Source organism: Phaenicophaeus curvirostris, chromosome 7 (assembly GCF_032191515.1).
Source record: "Phaenicophaeus curvirostris isolate KB17595 chromosome 7, BPBGC_Pcur_1.0, whole genome shotgun sequence".
NCBI lineage: Eukaryota > Metazoa > Chordata > Aves > Cuculiformes > Cuculidae > Phaenicophaeus > Phaenicophaeus curvirostris.
The window spans coordinates 15,504,247-15,523,986 of NC_091398.1; the positions used below are offsets into that span (position 1 = coordinate 15,504,247).

Sequence of the window (19,740 nt, forward strand, 5' to 3'; positions counted from 1 at the left end):
GAGCCGTACCAGTAACACGCTGCACACCACTTACCCGTCTAAAGAGGACCCGGTGTGAAGTCTCTCACCTTTTCCGCCTGCCGCCTCCCCCAGGTGTGCCGGGTCCCGCACGGCTCTGCTGGCGCAGACGGCTGATGCCTGGTAAGTGCTGCTGTGGTCCCACTCAGGGAGCGCTGGAGGGGGTTTGGCTCCGCTCACCTCCTCAGCCGCTCTCACAGGGTGGCCCTGCATCAGGCATCAGCTTTTCCAGCAGAGACGCGAGGCCGTACAGCAGCGGTGGGTACAGGGAATGCTCAGTCCCACAGAAACCGAGGAGCTGCTACCAGATGGTACCTTTGCTGGGGAAGTGCTGCGCTCAGAGCTCCTTGGGTACAGGGCTCCTGCATGTGTAAGCAACTCGCCCTGTCCTCGCAGTGTAAAAGGCTGTAGCCAAAGACAAGGAATGTGACACAGCAGTGGCTCAGGAAACACAGGGCCTGTGCTTTGTTCTTTTTATTTAGGGCTCGTAACAAGAGGGTTTAGTACACAGCAACAGTTAATTCCAAGTACAATTAAAAAAATTTAAAAATTGGGTTTTGCACTCACTGAAAGGTGGTTCAAATGGCACACACAAGAAAACGTTACTGGCGGCAAACAGCTTCCCAGAGTCCCGTGGGCTCGGTCATTTACAGTGGGCTCTGCACTCATCCACTGCATCAGCAGCGCCAAAAGCAAAGCACAGCGTGCTTCTCCTCTGACTGCAAACCAAAGGTGGCGAGGGGATCTGCTTTCAGAAAAAAGTGCATGGACAAATTCCATGTTAGACACTGACATTTCCAGAGTTCATAGAAACTACTTGTCCATGCAAGTTGCAAAAGACACTTTTTCAAATGTGAAAAGAAGCACTTGTTCTTTACAAAAAAATTCTCAGACATGTCAGCACTTCAGCAAGGCGCCGTAATGGGGATGGGTTTGCACACAGCTCTTCCTCAGTAGTCAGTAGCAGTAGGATTCTTCCGAGTTTTTAAGAGAAACAAATGTACTGCACACATTTCAGCAGAGTCACCACGCTGGCATTCAGCAGGATGCTGGGTGTAGGCTCACCTCTGGACAACAGGCTGCTGCTCACTTTACTGCCCTCTAATAAGCAAACATGCTAATAAAATTAATGTTTAGAGTACCAAAGGAAAAAAACACATCCTGCATGGGCAGGAGATGATTGCACAGATGACACGGGTGGGTTTCTTTGAATGAAAGCAGCAGAACACCATGGTTTGCAAATTATTCTTTGTAACAGCAGTTGGCAAACCTTGGCTGCATCAAGCTTTCAGCAGCCTTCCCTTCCCATGGACATGAGGTGGGGGTTACACTACTCTTGCAGTTCCAAAATTGAAAGTAGATCAATAGGACTGTTACTACACACTGATTTCCTACTGGGCGGGTAGAAGGGGAAGCAGAAGCAAAGCACAAACTGTTCCCTTCTTGCACTATTCTGACCTCTGTATAATGCCATTTTATCCACAAAATGTGGCAGTGCCTAATACTGCCTGGTGCAAAAAGGTGGGGAACGTGAATATACCTGTAAGCACAATAAATCCTTGAACATGGCACCTCATAAACTATAGCCCATCATCCAGCTGGGAGTGCTGTTTACAGCACCATCTTCCCTAGGGCTATAAATACTGTAGTGAATGCAACAGCAATGAACATTTGTCACTGCCACTGTTGTCAACATAGGAACTGAAGTCTCTGGGGTTTGTAATACTTCCTGAAATGCTACTGTGCTCAGTCAGTGATGCTGTTCTCTCTATGCAAGTACTGCTCCCAGCAGGAGCCACAGCATCACGGTCTTTCCAACAGCATCCTCTGGCAGCATCCAACAAGTTGCTCTGCAGAGAATACAGACACCCGTTTCACAAGATGTCCTGTAAATACTAGCCCACATAATGACCCATCCCTTCCAGAAAGGAAAACATGGAAGTTTTGCTTTATGCCTGAAGCCCAGAGACATGACTAATAAAAAGAGAGCTCATTTCCAGCAGAGGCACATCTGCAGTGCTTGCTAGGAAGTGGTGGAAGTTGCTGAGGAGAGCACAGCATGAAGTCACCTTCGAGCACAGGTAGGAGACACCACAGAAGCACAACAGTGCGTGTCCGTGCACAGCCCTCCACCTCCAGTCAACGACACGCACGGACACACCAGGCAGGCAGCTGATCCTCTGCCAGAAAAGCAACATCAGTCTTGCTGCTGCCTCGCTTTCTTTTCATGATCAACCGAAACACCCGAGACAAAAGAAGTGCAATTTTTCAGGAGCTGCATCACAGCTGTCACCAAGAACCTTCAGCAGCAAAGAAAGAAAATGTCCAGGTGCTGTAAAAGGAGAACAGATGCTCTAGCAAGAACTAGCTGGACACCCCCAGCTAGTAGCCTGCCAGACACCCCCTGGTAACCACCCAGCCACAGCCCCCTGGGACTGTGAGGAGCTGTAGTTCAAACTAGCAGCCACCTCCAGCTACTTTCAGAAACACTCCACTTGACTTAACTTACTGCAAGGACAAGCTGAGTCCCCAGAACATGGTTTGCCTCCTGGTAAGAAAAAGCAAGCTCTGCCATCTGCGCTGGGGCCACGCCGCACTCTTGTGCTCCAGTGAGAGCAATGGTTCTTCAGTGCCCCAGTGTCTGCCCCGTGTAACCAGCCAGACCAGCGACTGTTTCAGCTCACTGCTGCCTACGCCAGCCAGGGGGTGTGGGGGCACTATCAGGACACTCAAGTGCAAAATGTGCTCCTGCTCTGCTCAGCCCTCTGCTGCCACAGCCAGGGAGAAACAAAGAACATGAATCCATCGGTGGGGAAGAGAGAGAGGGGAGGGCAAGGGGGAAGAGGGAGAAAGACGAGGGGCAAATAACAAGCAAGACACATACAGCCTCAGCCATCTCTCAGTCTAGAAAGAAGGCACCAAAAAAAAAAATAACCTGCTTCGGCACTAGATGGGGCCAGACTCAGTCAGATCTCTCGTGCAGGGACATGGCGGAGAGGCAGCTGTAAGTTAATACCTTTGTCCCTTGGGCCAAGAGCAAAAGAGAAATCTCCAATACAGCAAACCAAGGCAAAATTCACCGCTAGAGGATGCTGACCGATTTCTGTGCACAGTGAGTACAGCTGACTGGGCTAAGGCAGCTCTCACAAAGGCAGAAACGTTCATTTTGGCCATACCACACTCTGGGCTATTCTGCAGTGTCTCCTTCCTGTCCCCCCCCCCCTTTCATTCCTACACACTGCTGATTCAACAGCTTGTGCTGCTGAACACCTTCAGCTGTGGCACCAGAGTTCATTGAAGAGGTGTTGTGCACCTGTTTGAAATACTCAGGCATTTCTCTGCCTTTCCCCATCACTCATCCTCCACCTCCTTTTTAAAGTAAACACGTAAATTAAAATGGGGGGATGGGGCACTGGGGGGAGGATGTTTGTTTTGGAGGAGAAGTACAAGGGACAAAACTGGAAACACAACCCTCACTGACTTTACTAGCATGCAATCTATGTAACATTAATATACAAAGCCTATTTACCTTGGCCAGGTCTATGACCATTACATCCCATCATCTCCAAACAAGCCACAGAATTAAAATTTGTACAAAATAAAAAATATGCATAAAACTCAACAAATTTCTTTACATTAGTACTGCAGAGTAAAGCATAAAACCAGCAGGAGGTGAACCAAAAATAATTCCATCCACAGCAGCTCTTGCAGGATAAACAATTCCACATGCTATCAGCAGGGACCAAACTAACCCCTGGCTCATCAGAACAAAACCAGTTCTTTAAGGAGCTTCACACATTCCACTTTCAAGGTTTTGAGGCCTCATCTTCTGTCTTGAGCTCCAGCAAGTATTCAGCACTTCCCAGAGTTCATACTGCTCCGCTCTCCCAACACAGAAATCTTTCAAGATGAACAAACCACCAGCTGAATAAAGGACACAGCTGTGTGTCACACACCCGTCAGAAGCATTCGAGCACATGCTCTTACACACACTGAGTTAAAGACACATCTCACTGATGTGTGACCTCCCAGCTGGAGCAGGGGTGCACAGGAAGCGAGGTTCGGCTCTCATTTAGTAACTCACTAAACTGCCATAACTTGGAGCATTTGAGCTCCATGTGCTCAATCTTTACCCTAAACACTCCCAGGGCAAGAAAAACAGCAAAGCTCCTGGAAAACACAGCTACCCTGTGAGCACCAAAGGCTTGCACAATGCTGCTGCTCCATCACTGGGGCCGCCAGCCAGGCTGCAAGCACCACGTCCATGCGCAAGAAGTGTAGACCTGCCTTCTGATGCTAACACAGTCATTCCTGTGACTGGGCTCGCTCCCAGAGAACTGATGGGCTCAGGGAACTGAACATGGCTGCTTCTGTTACTCTGACTGTGAGAGAAGTTTTCACAGAGGAAAGTAGAAGGGTATCTCTTCTGGCTAACGCTCACCCCAAACAATAATGCTCTCAGCTTCCAGAAAGACCACAGTGTCTAGGCTACATGGCTGTGGACCGAGCAGGGGAGAAAGTAACTTCTGCCTTCGCACCGGTTTCTTCAAAGCTGTACCTCCTGCAGGGGAATTGTGTTTGTGGGACAGGCAAGCTCACAGCAGGTGTTCAAATCCATCCCTGTCCCACAAACACAATTCACCTGTTTCTTCCTCCTCCTCCCCGCTCGAGCAGCTACGGCACCTCCCTGCCCAGGTGTGCACCAAACCTGCACCTCCATCCTGATATTGCACTAATTACCAAGCCAATGGATTGGGTCAATAACCTCTATCACTACCAAAACGACCACAAACCCAGCCCCAGCACTGCTCTCCTGTGCACAGCTCAGTTTTACTCACAGGCCTCAGAAGAGAGCTGTGGAACCGTCTCACTTGGACAAGCTACTGCTGGTACCAGCTGGAACTTGGCCAGGCAACAGTCAAATCTTTTCCAGGAGGATGTCCTGGCCCAGGAGGCCCCATACAGGGGTCTGCTCAGTTTGCAGCCTAACAGGACTGCAACAGGAGCTTTAATCAGTTCACTCTGTTAATGCATAACATTTACCCAAAGATACTACTTAGTACTTCCTAAGGGCAGACTAGTACAGCCATCACTCAACACAGATCTGCTAAGCAGAATCACTGAGCAGCATTTTTAACTGAGACAAGATTAAAAAGCAAACTCAACACAAGGGGCTACAGAGCCTTCACTTGGTATTTCTCCACCCCAGATCCACCACTACAGCTTAAAGTATCTATTTCTTTATAATAAACAATGGAGGGGGCTGGGGGAAGAAATAGAACTACTACTAGTTACTGCTCGGATTTCCATGGGAAACCAGTACACACAACAGCCCTTTTTTACTTCCACTGAAGAGATTTTGGCAACAGACATGAAGACGACAATTGCCATTTATCCTGCCTCTGCACAGGGCTCTCACAGTACATATGCAAATCTAGTCATCCAGTACAAAATAGCCAATTTACAATACCTGATTGGATTTTTAAGATTATATTGTGCATAAGACTAAAGTTGGGGGTAAGTTTCTCTAGTGCAAGCAGGCGTGAATGGATGTGAACCACAGATCACAGCCCCTAGAGCTTATCCTCAGACCTCAAAAGGACCTGTAAACTTTGTTTCAACTTCACTGTCAATGGCCTCTATGAGTTCTGTTTAAACCAGCAGCACCCACGGCAAGTAGCTCACTGCGGAGAGGAGCACATTTACATCAGTGCAGAACACAAAAAAAATATGTGGCATTCAAAAGATGAGGGAATAGGGGCGGGGGGTCCTCTGGGCTGCAGCCATCTTAATTGTCTAAACAAAAAGGTGAGTGAATGATAGCCAGCTCTGTGTGCCCGTGTCAGCCTACATGTGCAGAGCAGCTGCAGAAGTGTTTATGCTAAAGATGTATCCAGCTATCTGGAAGCCAGTCACAGGAACGGCTCTGTGCAGAAATCCCAGTGTTTTCTAGCACACGACTGTTCTTCCAGCTGCAGAGGAGTGTAGTGTAGAAACAGCAGGGATGTCCACTGGCCAGTAACCCTTCACTGCAAGCTTTCAGGACATCCCAAGCGCCAGGCACTGCTGCCAACAGTAGTACCGTGAGGTCACGCAGGATTCCTGAAACAGATCCCAAAGCCTGTCAGAATTCAGAATTCAACTGAAGTATCAACGAGTTTGTTACATCTGAATGGGTCTGCTCAGTTAAATGTCAGATGGGCTTCTGCTGGCAGCCGGAAGAGCCATTTGTTCAAACAACTCAAATCACTATTGTTTATAATGACAAAAAAAAAAAAAAAAAAAAAAAGAAAAAAAGAGTGGTTAAGAGTTCTCCTTCATTCAGTCACACTGGGGCCCCCAGAGGGCTGGTGGAGATGTGGGAAGCCCTGACAGCTCCTGCAGCAGGAGATGCAGTATTTCGTCCTCTAGTCTTCACTCTGAGTAATGCATGATTGACTCCACATAGTTCCCTGGGAAAAGCCCAGTCACTCCATTCATAACCCCCTCATACCAGCCGTCATCATTTTTCTTAATGACATAAATGATGGCACCTTCCTGAAACGAAAGCTCATCTTCTTTGTCCTTTGTGTAGTCATAGATCGCCACCACTAGGAAAGAACAGAGCATGACGGTTAGGAGAGGTACAGGAAGGAAGAAGAAAATCAACCTATTTTGTATAAAGTTTGCTACATTCAAGGCAGTCTCTGAGAACTGCACTACCTCTTCACCTCTATACGTGCAGAATGACCTACTAAGAGGGATAGTTTCTTCCAAACCCTCTTATAAAGGCTCATAATTTGACAAACATGAGCCAGGACTACTTTTACTCTTCTCTCTTTACTATTTCCAGATCCACTAGAGGGAAAGTTTACAAATTAGTAGATTTTCAGTATGGAACAATACAAGGAGATGGATGTAAGTCCCCATGGCTATGACCACTGAGACCTACTCCAAGATTCCTGTATTAGATATATGTGCAAAACAAGACCTCTGCACAGCTAACAGTCAGCAGGAAAGCACGGAAGAAGTAGTAATAAGAGCTGCCTCCAGATCACAGTAAGAATGAGCCAAGACTAATGCCCCAGATTTCCATATTTAAATCTGTCAAAAGCATATGTGCAGTCCCTGTAGCTAGAAGTCAATTCCGGGGTATAAGGTGCCAAGGTGGGTGAATCCCAGTTACAAGCTAGAAAGAAGCAAGGTGGTTCTCTGAAAAAAAATCTGTTTACTGTATCCGGACACGTTTTTTACAGCTGCAGAATATTTTACTGGGGGCATGGAAGCTGTTAGGAAAGTCAAAGAAACTAGACAAAGCATTGGTAAATATTAAAGAAACCACTGTCCTGAAATGGCAGAAAACAGACATCGACTTGCTATGTTTTCCCTTCTCAGTCCTATCATTATGCTTTCCACAGAGAAGATGAGCTATGCTGGACTCTGAATACTTTAGAGCATCAGTCACTGCTTTGAGCACTTGGCAATGAAACATGCTGTGCTGCCACTGAAGCAAAATGGGGAGTACTGGGGATAGAAAGAAAGATATTCTAAACCAAAGCAAGGAGGAAAATATAACAGCATGTGTTCATGAGCACAGTGATGAGCTAAACCCATTATTCTTTTCAAAAGAAGTAATTTCATTTTGAGGGAGCACAGAATTCAATATAAATATTTACTAGGGAAACCTGGATCCTGAAGAGATTATATACAAACCAATCCCGGTGGAGAACCAGAGTATGTACAGAGATTATTTTTTTCCAAAAAATAAAATCTCCTGAACAGGAGACTTGTATCATTTGAGCAGAGCATATTTAAAAAAAACATGTTCCTGACTCTGCACTTACGCCAGCACATTTGTTAAGTAACTCACTTCAACTAGTTTTAGACATTATTCTAAGGAAACAAAATACAAATGGAAAAATGAATACACTTATAGCTTGAAAAACAAAGTCACTATATGAACACAATATGTTCAACTTAAGTTCTTCAAAATTCCTTTTTAATTGCTTGTATATCTGTTCATCAAAAAAAATTTTTTCTTAGGGTCACTGTGCTGTTCTTCATTCTCTTTATAATAGTAATAATGCAAGGATCACTGTAACTTCCAATTCCTTTCTTTCTCATTTTTTATAGTGTACTCTAGTCCCTTCTGATACTGAATGGATTCATTATTTCATGCTCACAAGTAGGAAACTCTTCCCTAAGTTTGTGATGAAAATTCACTTCTTGTTAAGCCCATCATAAAACTACCTGAAGCCTGGTTTTGTTTTCACATCATCACTGCTTCCTCTTGCATTTTACTTTTGCACCGGCAATGTTCTTTTCTCTAAAAGACTGTTTAATCCTTCTGTCTGTAATCTCACCAGTTCAAGCTGTGAGCTTGTCACAGAGCACAAGTTACCAGGAGCCTGAGCCACTATTGCAAAAAAGGCTCCAGAAGAGACAGGAAGCAGCAGTACGTAGACCCAGGAGGTGGCATCCTTCCCTGCGAGGCTGAGCCAGGGCCTCTTTCAGTCTCTATCTGAACTCGTTTCAATGCACATATGAAAAACAGAATTACGCATTTTGGCTGATATTTTTCCAATCTTTGGTTCTTCAACAATTGCACAGAGTTTGGATGAGTTTTGTTACATCAAACTGACCACAAATGCAGGTCAGACTGATTATCCAACCGAAGTCTAACAGCTCTGACCACACACTTTCTTTGTGTGGTATGAAGGCAATTTTTCCTTCTGGCTACTCATTTCTGTTTGTCTCATTTGCAAATGTGGGACGTTTTCTTACCCTTTCATGCCACACATGAGACACACAGCTTAATGGAAAACTGCAGCACACTTTCCCGGATACTACTGGATGACTGCTGCCAGTGGTAGTTGTCCTCAATTTCAACATCCCCAGTAAATGTATCCTAATGGCTTCAGCTGCATGTTAGAGCATGTCTCAGTGTTAAATATACAACCCCACACTGTATGACCCCTCTACAGAAGGGCTGCATCCTGAGGAGCAATATATATGACACCTCCTTGATGTCGCACAGCTTCTCCATTCTCACTTTTGCAAAAATTATCTAGACTAATCATATTAGAAACGCTTCCATGTGAACTTAAATAAGTGAACAGTCATGCCAAAAGAGCAAATCCTAGGAACTGCTACTCTCCTTACTGGGATTAACAGTGTTTGAACAGCCATTTCCTTCCATCAGTTTTGTTTGCTTTGAATCACATGGCGCAGAATACTACTTATAGCAACTTAAGGAGTTGCCACAGGAATAATTATTTTGCAGAAGATGAAGCATTATTTGTTCACAGCAGGATAAACATACCCGTTCTTTGAGTATGAAAGTCCTCTTTTAGCGTAGGGCTTTTCATTAAAGCTTGTTTGCAACAAAAAAAAAAAAAAATCACAACTAAGCACTTCCCTCCCAACTGTAGCAAAGCAGTAAAATGTCAAGGCACGGGCTAAAATATAAGAAGAGTTATTCACATAACTACAACAGAATCCATACTTGTGTCAATATCTCATTCTTTATGGTATCCTAAAACTATTATTTAACAGTTCTTCATATATTCTAAGTACTTTAATATTTTTGTTACTTTCATGAGTGTTGCTGAGAACAGACCAACCTTTTAGATGTTTTAGTAATTAGTTTTCAAAATACAGGTCAAAATTATGTTTTGTTCTCCAGCTTATCTTTAAAGACTCCCATTACAGTTTTGCTATCCCATGTCATTTTCCCTGTAAATAATGAAAACAAAAACACCTGGAGAGTTGGAACAGGTCTGTACATACGTGCCCTTGTATGACTTATTTTAGTTCAGAAGCTCAGAGAAGTCACACAGAAAAGGAGATCAGAACCATGTGCTGTAATTCAAGTGTCATTATTTCTTCTATTAGAAAGTTGTTTTCCCAGGCCACATGCCACATGAATTAGTGGCTTCTCTTCCCCACAAATACACACATAAATATGCACTTCACATTAGTATGAGACACTATGAACAGGCAATGCACATCAGGGTCCTCTTTTTTTCTCTTTTGCTCCTAGCTGAAATGCCACTGAGGTTGCTGAGGGCCAGGTGGCAGGAATAACAGAAATGTAACAAAGATAGTGTTATGAATGTAGAATTAGACAAAAGACTGTCTTATGCTTGGAAAAATACAGAAGAAAAACATTAAGGCTCAGTCTCCTATCAGAGGAACATGCCTGCAATCTTCATCCAGCACATAACACATCAACCACAATGAAGCTGAGCAGATACTGTGCATTCTCAGTATTCAGAAAGAAGGAATTCATTCAATAATGTAGCACGTCCAGTATTTGCTGACATGACCTGTAGTAGTGTTAATGAGAAGGAATTTGCCATCCTCCTCCAAAGAAAGAAAAGCAACATGAAGAACCCCACACCACTCCAAAATATGATTTTGTGAAGCCAGGTAATCAATATCAATAATCAGGAACACCCTCCAAACCACACAGCAAAAGAAGTACTTTGTATACAAGATCCACTTTTTTCTCTGTCCTCTCTCATTGGAAATAAGCTTCCCTGACAAGAATATGCTGAAGCAACTTTTACTCAAGCAAAGAGCTTGTGTGCATCAACAGAGTAATAGTGACACTGTCAAATGGAGGTGTGGAGAGGTCAATAGATAGACTTATACTAAAACCCTGAAGTCAGTGACTGACAAATGGTCTCAGCTTGTCACTAAATCCTGATACTCCTTTAACTAAACACACCACCTAGACAGAGGGTGAGGGAACAACAAAAAAGAACTCCCACATGTTCCTCCATCTTCCTCAGGAATAGAAGTATTTTCTTTGGGCTGGAGTTGGGAGAAAGTGCCTCCTCCAGCTTCTTTCCCCAACCCCGCCTCAACACCAGCACCGGGTTTACCTTTGAGGTGTTCTTGATATTTTTTCCCCAATGCAGCCTGAATATGTCTAACAGTCAATCTGCTGAGGCGCCTGGTTGCTTTGCAACATTAGATTTTATACTCCCTTCCCTAAGAGGCACATGACCCTGTTTCATAGGAGGACACCAGGCAGCACAAGTTTTCATATTCAAGTGCCCCTAAGCCATTTACCTACTTAGTTTATTTTATCTGTAGTTTTACTCCAGCGTGTTTCTGCACAACTGCTTCAGAAATGGAAAACATCTAGATGCAGCCACATAGCATTGCTTCAGTCACCCCTACACAGATGCAGCGCTTTATAATCGTCCCACACCAATGCAGCATTGCACCTTCCAGAGCCCCAAACACACAATGCAGCACTTCTCCAGATGCACCCACGTGGGCAAAATTCAAGTGCAATTACTGCACCGATCCATTCATTTTTGGCCTCATACGAGTTTGATCAGGTGGACTACTGAGAGGTGAGTCTTAAGCAGATTCCAAAGCATTTAAAAAAATACATAATCAGTCAGCTAATCATCATTAATCATAAGGGGTGAAAGAGTCAGATTCAGAAAAGTAGCTTAACTTTCATTCTTTAAGTCACCATTTGGAGGAGCACCTCTACCACAAGACCAAATACTGGCAACGAAGGCGTTGAGGCAGATTCTGTGCCCAAAGCAGGATGGCAGGAGCTTATACAAAACGTTGTTACAAACATGACCCTACCATCTCTGCTAGCTCTAAACCTACCTTTTTCTAAGTAGGTCCTCGGTGCCCAGGGAGGGTCCTCTTCAGCATATGGATCACTGTACTCCACCACAGCTGCTTCCTCCTCCTCATAATCCTCTGGAGGTGGGGGTGGAGGTGGAGATTCATCGAACACTGGCTCATCCACAGGCGGTGGAGGGGGAGGAGTATCTGAAACTGAAAATAAACAGTAGTGTAACGCTGAAAATGTCTCTAGAACCATGGTGGTAGGTTGAAGTAATACTCCCTATCCCAATTAGTTGCACTAGTACCAATGGAAATATGCCAGAGACAATAAAATTCAGATTCCTCCAGTAAAATTATGTCCTTTTCCCTCCCTTCACAATTTCGGACAAACTTGCAGAGGCAGTAGAAGGCAGAATTCTGGCTATGTACAGACAAATCTTTCATCCACTCAAAACAAAAGTCACATCCAGTAATAAATGATAGCACAAGGAAGCAGCAAACTTACTGTTTTCTTGAACTCTGGCCACAAATCCCATTAGTGGTAACTGTGGAGTTACCTGTAGGATGGAGGGGGGAGGAGGAGCAAGGGATGCTGCCACAGAAATTAAAAAGAGAGAGGCATTCAGTTAGAAACACAACAAAGCAGCTAACAGGAAAGTAGACATCACCACCACTCAGACAGCATAGCAGTATGCCAAGAAGCTGAAATAAAAAGGCTGACATTCAAGGAAAAACAGCTCAAGTGGTTTAGGCATATTCCCAAATCTTTACTTCAAGGAGATTTCTCAGTTTTTACAATCCTCAATCCAGCCCTTTTTCATAAGATTAAGAATCCATTCTGGAGCATTCTTCTAATCTGACCACAAGATTCCCTAAATTAAGTTAATTACTACAGCAATATAGCACTTCATGAACAGACCTAACTAACAAAGATATCAAGAGGATTCTCTGCCTCTAATCCTCCACATTTCAGATTAAATTGATACATCTAGAGGTGACTTCTGTAACAGCATCCACAAATCCTTAGTAATGAAAGTAGATCTAACTAGTTTTCTCCAAAATACAGGCCAAAAGAAAAAAAAAACAAAACAGTTATTTTAGGTGAAGAGAAAAAGATGCCTTTGAGAACTGAGCATACTTGGAAGACATGGGACTTCTGACCTTACTGGTTGAACAAAGCACATTGTGCTTCTGCCAGACAACAGGGCCTACTCCAGATGTGCTCGCATCTGATTTTGCAGATCACTGCGCCCAATTCCAAACCGCCCTTTCACTAGTACCAGAAGAGCTGTCTTTGTACAATACATCTGAACTCATGTTTAAAGAATATACTATCAGCCAGTTGCAAATGTTGTAACACTAAACTGTGGTTTAAGTCAGGAGTGAAAGTTTCAGTTATCTGGTTAAGTCAAAAATTAGTTAACCAGTTTTAGCATCACTTTGCAAGATAACACAGTAATATTCTTTAAGCAAGTTACAAGACTATTTTTCAGATAGCACACGTCAGGAACAGCATAACTAAATAATTACCCTGTTAGTAGCAGCATACAAAAACATTTAGTCATGTCCAAAAGAGTGAGGGAAAAGGTCTATACTTTACGTAGCAGTACATTTATTTGGCTTGCAGAACAGAACTAAAAAATAAATTTCATACTAATTCCAGAAGAGGTAAGAAAAATGCCAGGTATTGTGTAGTATTTTTCAGAATTAATTCACATAATCATAGCAAATTAGAAGAACTCCAGGGCATTTAACATTCATTCCTCAATTTCTTCTGTTTGCTTATTTTAGTAACTATTACCTAAAGTGCTTTGAATTTCTTCTATCACTCACATTCACTTTCCTTTCCCAACCACACACCCCAAACAAAAAAAAACCAGGGCAACTAGCCTTTTTGTTGCAAAAATATCCTTGTATCTCCATTAAAGCAAGCTCCATTATCTCACTATTTAATTTATATTTCTTGAGAAAAACTGAAATACATTTTTAATTACAGCTTCTTTGACTTGAATGACATGACCTCAAAGAGTACTTTAGTCCTTCAAGTGTAACCACAGTAGCCGGAAAAATATTTGGTCTTGCATTTTTTCAAACCAGGAGAAGAGAACTTGACTTCAAAGCCCCACTGAAATGCAGTAATATTCATGAACTCAGCATTCTCATGCAACTATGAAGTCCCTGCCTTTTCAATTACATATGGTATAAAAAAGTTCAGTTTCAAAATGCTTCCTCTATTCAACATCATATGGACTCATATAACCCTATCATATAAGATCACCTTCCATTTCCTAGGTCCCTTCGGTGTACTCTGTTCATGTGCTAAATATATATATATATATATTTCTTTGAAAGAAATAATGAGGCTTTCTACATAGAAAAATAAATCACTCCAGACAAGTACTCCAAGCAAGTACAAAAAAATCCCTTAGTTTAGTTTGGGTTGTGTAGTTTAATCACAACGGTGATGCTAACGCTAGCTGACATCATTCCTTGTTTATCTTAACCACTTGCTTCCTGCTTCAGTCTATGCACAGTGCAGGGACTATCATATTTTATTGTCTCCATATGATATATAATGACTCTAAGCTAGTTTTGGCCTTTAGGAGCCAATACAATAAATATTTTATTATTAATGAGTTTGCACTTTATAAAGTGCATCAGAAAAACTTCACTATGCCCCTACCATCTCAAAAAAATCAGATAAACATCAGCTGAAATGTTCCCTCCCAGCTTCCTCCCATGTAGACCATTGGTAGATTAAGAGTTCATCTACACAGCTGCTGAAAATTAATTCAGAAATGCTCAAAAGCGCCTTCCACCAGATTGCTGCAGCCTGGTAAGAATTCAGCTATACAAACAGTGTGTTGTGCAGACCACTATCTTAATTCTTGCCCAGTTTCTCCCACAGGGTTTTTTGCTGTCTCACAGCACAGGCTGTGCTGAGCTCTACACTGCTTAGATAGGTGTCTAAGGCTGCAAAGCTGAAACACTTGCTAGGTGGCATGGCTGGCAAGAGTGGCTTTGGGACAGACACATGTCAAGATCATTTGGGGAGTCTGTGTTTCTTAATATTTTCTTTTCAGCTGTTAAAAAGTCTAACTATGAACTAGAAATTATATTACCTTAGAAGTGGCATTCAAAAGAACAGAGCAGGGCATGTATTTTTCATCTTTCTGTGAACTGAATGAACAAAAATGACTATGCCAACATACTAAAAAAATGGAAGTGGAAAAAACTGTACTGATTTATTTCCAAATAGGTTGCAAAGAAGAACAAGCCATAGCTAGCAAACTCCTCTGCCTGTTACAAGGTTTCCCTTTCACCTCTTAAGTTTGCATTTTCTCCCTCTCTTCAGGAAAGCTGAGAAGCAATTGTGGCCCGTCCTTCACTACTAACCCTGCTCCTTACACACACAACAGCCCCTCAGACTCTTCTTAGGGTCTTCATCAATGATGTATGCTTTAGCATCCCCTCCTTTCAAGGCAAAGGCCAAAAAAGCATGGTTTAGTGTAACTGCAAAGCTAATAAATTCTGTGTTCTGCTAGGTATATATAAAAATGTCTCTTACTAAACTGCTTGTTTATGTTGTATCAAGCAGGCCACTATAATAGAAGCACGTTTCTGATTTACAGCTCAAGTGACCAATCAGCATAATCATTATCTTTTTTTGAGTTGTGGTTATATAATATTTTTAAAGTCTATTTGGCATTTCCTATGATTACCTACTAACAATGCAATAGTAGCTTGCAGAGAATTATCCCTTTGCTAAAGAAGAAATGCATAGCAGTTGTCAGAAACCCTCTTTACCGCAATGGTAATCCTGAAACGCTTCTTTCATTTCTATCATCCTTTTCTTCTTGCCTATTCCCCTTCAGCCTTCAATATGCACATAAAGGGCTTAACAAACACCACCTACTTCAGACAGCTGAGCTGCAATTCAGTCATATAACCTCCTCCACCCTTCAGTTCCCAACAGGGCCATCAGTTTCCTTCTCCAATTAAGTATACACATCTCTTTGCAGGGTAGCTCACAAGAAGTAGCATTTCAACCTGATCAAATCCCTTAAACGCAGATTGCAGCATGCGACCCGATTCCAAGTTAAGTGCTCAATTTCAAGAAAACCCCAACCAAACAAAAAAAACCCCAACAAAACAACACCAAACCCCACCACCACACAATAACAGAACACAAATGCATTGTAGCGCTTGCTGGTAACAGGACATTTCCTAATAAGGAACCCTCCATATGTCCCTGCATCTTTCTGTAGCTCTGCCAAACAAAGAATGTTTCCCCTGCTCTGGTATCAAAACCTTCACGTCACATAAGAAGCACAGGGAAAAGGATGCCTTGGGTAAAAAGCTACTGTGCTCTGCCTGACCCACAGGACACAACATTCCTGGTTAACATCTCATCCCATTACCAAACACCACTGATGTCTCCAAGGTGTCTAATGCTTACCCTTGTATAACAACTGCCATTTCTTGAACTGTCCATTAATCAGAAGGAAAAAGCATATGAGATAAAGACTGATTAATGAAAAATCAGTGTTCTGGTGGAATATCAAACATCCACCCCACACCAAAGCAGGTTTATGACAAACAGTGTGGTAAAGGACTAAAGTTTGTCTAATAGGGATTGTGAGATCAAAAGTAATTTATTTGGCAACAAAGCCAGCATTGTTTTAAGCTGCTGGCATAAGAGAAGCTGAACACTTTCTACCTGGACTGCAGCTTTGGCACAGCTACCACCAACATGCCAGGAGTTACCTGAGACTAACAGCAAGATCTGCAGTGGAGTCAGAACATCAAGATTCCAGATTGGAAGACCACTCTATTCACTACTGTGTTGAACTCAACAGAGCAGAAAAACTGTTTTTTACCTGGGTTCTGGTTATAAAATGGTCCTCCATTCATCTGGTTTTGAAGGCTGGTCTGCGATGTGATCGAAGGAGGACGCCGATATGGCAAAGATCCCCCTATTGTTGGGGGGGTGTGTCGAGATGCAGGCCTGTTCATGCTGTAGAACTGAACTGGGTGACCTAGGTTAGAAGGACAAATGTTTTGGCCAAGAGAAGAACAATGCGCCACGCCAATGCGTCTGTCTCCCTGTTAATTAATGCCCCAGTAGAAAGTGGTGGGCATTGGAGAGAAAGGAGGAGAGGAGAAACAGGGGTAAGGGATCCTTAAGGACCAAACATTACAACCTCAAAAACAGTACGCTATTCAGTCTTTTCAAATACTCTATTTCAAGGAAGCCATGCAAACAACCTCACTAATAGCACAGGAAACAAAAGACCTTAAAAATAGTAAGTAACCTGAAATTTCTCTTATAAAATGGTGACTGTGAATTTATAGCCATTAAAATCTTAACCTCTCCTTGATTTTGACTTGTCAAAAATACAGAGGCAATATGGCTTAAGAACTGGGGTGCTGACAGTGCATCAAAAACGGAAAACTGATTAAGGCCCCATTTGACACAGCTCCACTTCTAAACATAAAAGTGGTTCAGAGATCAGGATCATCTTCAGACGCTTCTAGTCACAGCCATGGATTCTAGTGCAAGGATTTTCTAATTCTGTATGAACCACAGCACCTTAAACTAAATATGATTTCAGGAATTCTTCTGACACCTGATGAAATTCTTACTGAGATGGAATAAGACATGCAAACCAATTCATATGGTTGTGATCAGCCTCTATTGTAACAAAAAGTGATAAAGCACATAGGTAGCTATATACAAACTGGCTGTCTAAAGGAGATCTTTACAATGCAGGAGTAAGTCCTCATCAAAAGGTGATACAGAGCAGCATTATGGTTAGTAAGTACTATAGGCTGCAACTTCAGCATATGAGAAAAAAAGAAAAAAAAATTAGGGTAATTTCATAAGCATTAAAAAAGCAAGTTGCAACGTACACCATAAGTACCACCTATTAAAACAAAATGCTTTAGTACTATTTTCCATAACAAATACTTCTACTTTACCTGACAGTGAACACAAAAAAATTTGCCCTTTATATCAGTTCACTGGAGGGAGACTTGTCACTTGAAACCATTGAAAAGACAAGTAATATAAATTACACTTTGCTAGATGCACTTTTTTTTTATTTCATTACTGAAAGAGGACCCAGAACTATCAGTGCTGATTCCCCCAAACATAATTATTCTATGAGATTATCAGTAGCCAAACCACAATAAAATGACAACCTAATAAATAATTCTGTAAATGTAAAAAATAATAAAAATATAAAAATAAACCACTTCTGTTTATAACAACACACCCTGAGTTTCTACTATAACCAATACCTTGTAGTTGTGTTTTAGCAGATACATTCTAGTTATATTTTTAAAAAAAATAATTTCAAAACCCCACTGCTTCTGAAAAGCCTCAGATTGTGATCACACCTAGCTTCATCTGCCCACCAGCTGGAGCAGACACTCACCTGTAGAGGGTGTGGAAGAAACAGCAGGGGGAGTTGGAGAGGTGAAGCCATCAGCAAGGGGCTGCGCTCCTGCAGCAGCAGCAGCAGCATCTGGGGCAGCGGAGGAAGGGGCAGGAGGAGTGGGGGCAGGAGCAGAGGTAGCAGGAAGGGGAGAAGTGCCAGCCGAGCCAGCAGGGGCTAAGTGAAGAGAGGAGGAAGAGGTGGAGTTAATAAGGAGATATGTTAGCAAGGATTAGAGAAAGCCTTTGACTGTTCAGTGTTAGCTATTTATTAGATGCATTGTAGTTCAGAATGCATGAGTAGATGACAAAAATGGCACTGTTAAAGAAAGGCTCATTCCTATGTAGACGGTAAATGAGAGTCAAGCAAATCCACTTCTTTCCAGGTCCTAAGGGAACAACCCAGAACTTTTCACTGAAAGCCATTGCTTTTGAAAGATGTCTTTACACCTTATTATTTACACATTGGTCTGTAGCATGGCTGCCTTCAGCTTTTGTACAAATTAGAAAAAATACAGTTCTTTGGTTCAGAAGCACTATGTATTTCAGATCACACCGCAAGCCAACTATGAAATTTTCTTCACTGAAAGGGCTGAGCAAAGGAAAAAGGAGTACTAGTATCAGTTCCTATTTTTTTGAAAGACTGGGGTGATTACATTGAACAAGTGTCTCTTTGTGACAACTCAGCCAGGCTTGCATTAACGTGAAAAAGATTTACTCTGTGCGAGCCTCTCATTTCACCTAATCTTCTAAAAGCATGCTTCTACATATGTGCATGAATAGCCAATGAAAAAAACATTTATTTGCTTAAAAGGGCAAGGAAGAAAATTTCCCAAGCCCACTGAAAAAGATGTTGTGTCCTACCTAGCCACATGCAGGCAGCCAGGCAAAAAACTGTGATGAGCTAATATATAAAAGAAGCATTACGGCACATCAGGCACTTCCAGTAAAGACACTACTTGATTCTAACTCATACTATCAAAAGCAAGCAATTCAAGGCTTGTATGTTTCTAGACAATGGACTTCAAGGCTCCTCTTGAGGTGTACTCAGCAACCATTTTTAGAAGACCTGCAAATGCTAATGGTTAATGCTGGGTCAGAAAGAATAACAGCATATTTCCATTTACCTGGATAGACACTGGGAGGAGACGGTGTGGGAACAGCAATAGGAACACCCACACTTCCACTTCCACTGTTCTCTCGACTGCTGCTTCGACTACTTGGGTGGCTTCCTCCACTACTCCCACTGCTGCTGTAAGAAACCAAAATAACCCTGGGTATGAATATGCTGCTGTGCTTGCTGGAACATAGCATGTGTTACACAGCACCTTTCTAATGCAGAGAAGAAACAGGAACAAGAAAAAATAAACAAGAATAATATAAGCCTATATAGGGCTTACTTTTCCTAAAAATCTTCATTTTGACAACAACAGGTATTGCAGTTAGTCTTAGTGAACTTGCACAAAAATGAAACACTTTTGGAACTTTGTTCCGAATCACGTCTTTCCAATATTGTCAAACCCCAAATAAGCAAATATACACATTTTTCCTATAACTTATAAAACAGGTAGACTCTAATTTATACACTTTCATACGAGATGACTGAAGTTTGCAAACTATAAGATAGTGAAGTAAAAGACAGATTTTCTTATGTTTTAAATAAAGTCCATCCATTTAACCATCTCCCAGGTACCTAGGAA

General features: G+C 42.4%; 1 protein-coding gene across 15 annotated transcripts in view; it reads right to left on the reverse strand.

Moving 5' to 3' along the window:
- Positions 1-482: 482 nt before the first annotated feature.
- ABI2 (abl interactor 2) overlaps positions 483-19,740 on the reverse strand; it is a 69,774-nt gene continuing 50,516 nt past the window's right edge. For 3 of the 15 annotated variants that reach the window (XM_069860976.1, XM_069860968.1, XM_069860966.1), the window contains 6 exons: positions 19,168-19,292; positions 18,042-18,218; positions 16,482-16,640; positions 12,107-12,193; positions 11,638-11,811; positions 483-6,608 (listed from right to left, as the gene is read on the reverse strand). In XM_069860976.1, coding sequence (XP_069717077.1) covers positions 6,433-6,608; positions 11,638-11,811; positions 12,107-12,193; positions 16,482-16,640; positions 18,042-18,218; positions 19,168-19,292 — 898 coding nt within the window. In that variant the 3' untranslated portion in view covers positions 483-6,432. The remainder of the gene's footprint in view (positions 6,609-11,637; positions 11,812-12,106; positions 12,194-16,481; positions 16,641-18,041; positions 18,219-19,167; positions 19,293-19,740) is intronic. The other 12 variants (XM_069860981.1, XM_069860971.1, XM_069860969.1 and 9 more) reach the window with 7 other exon arrangements.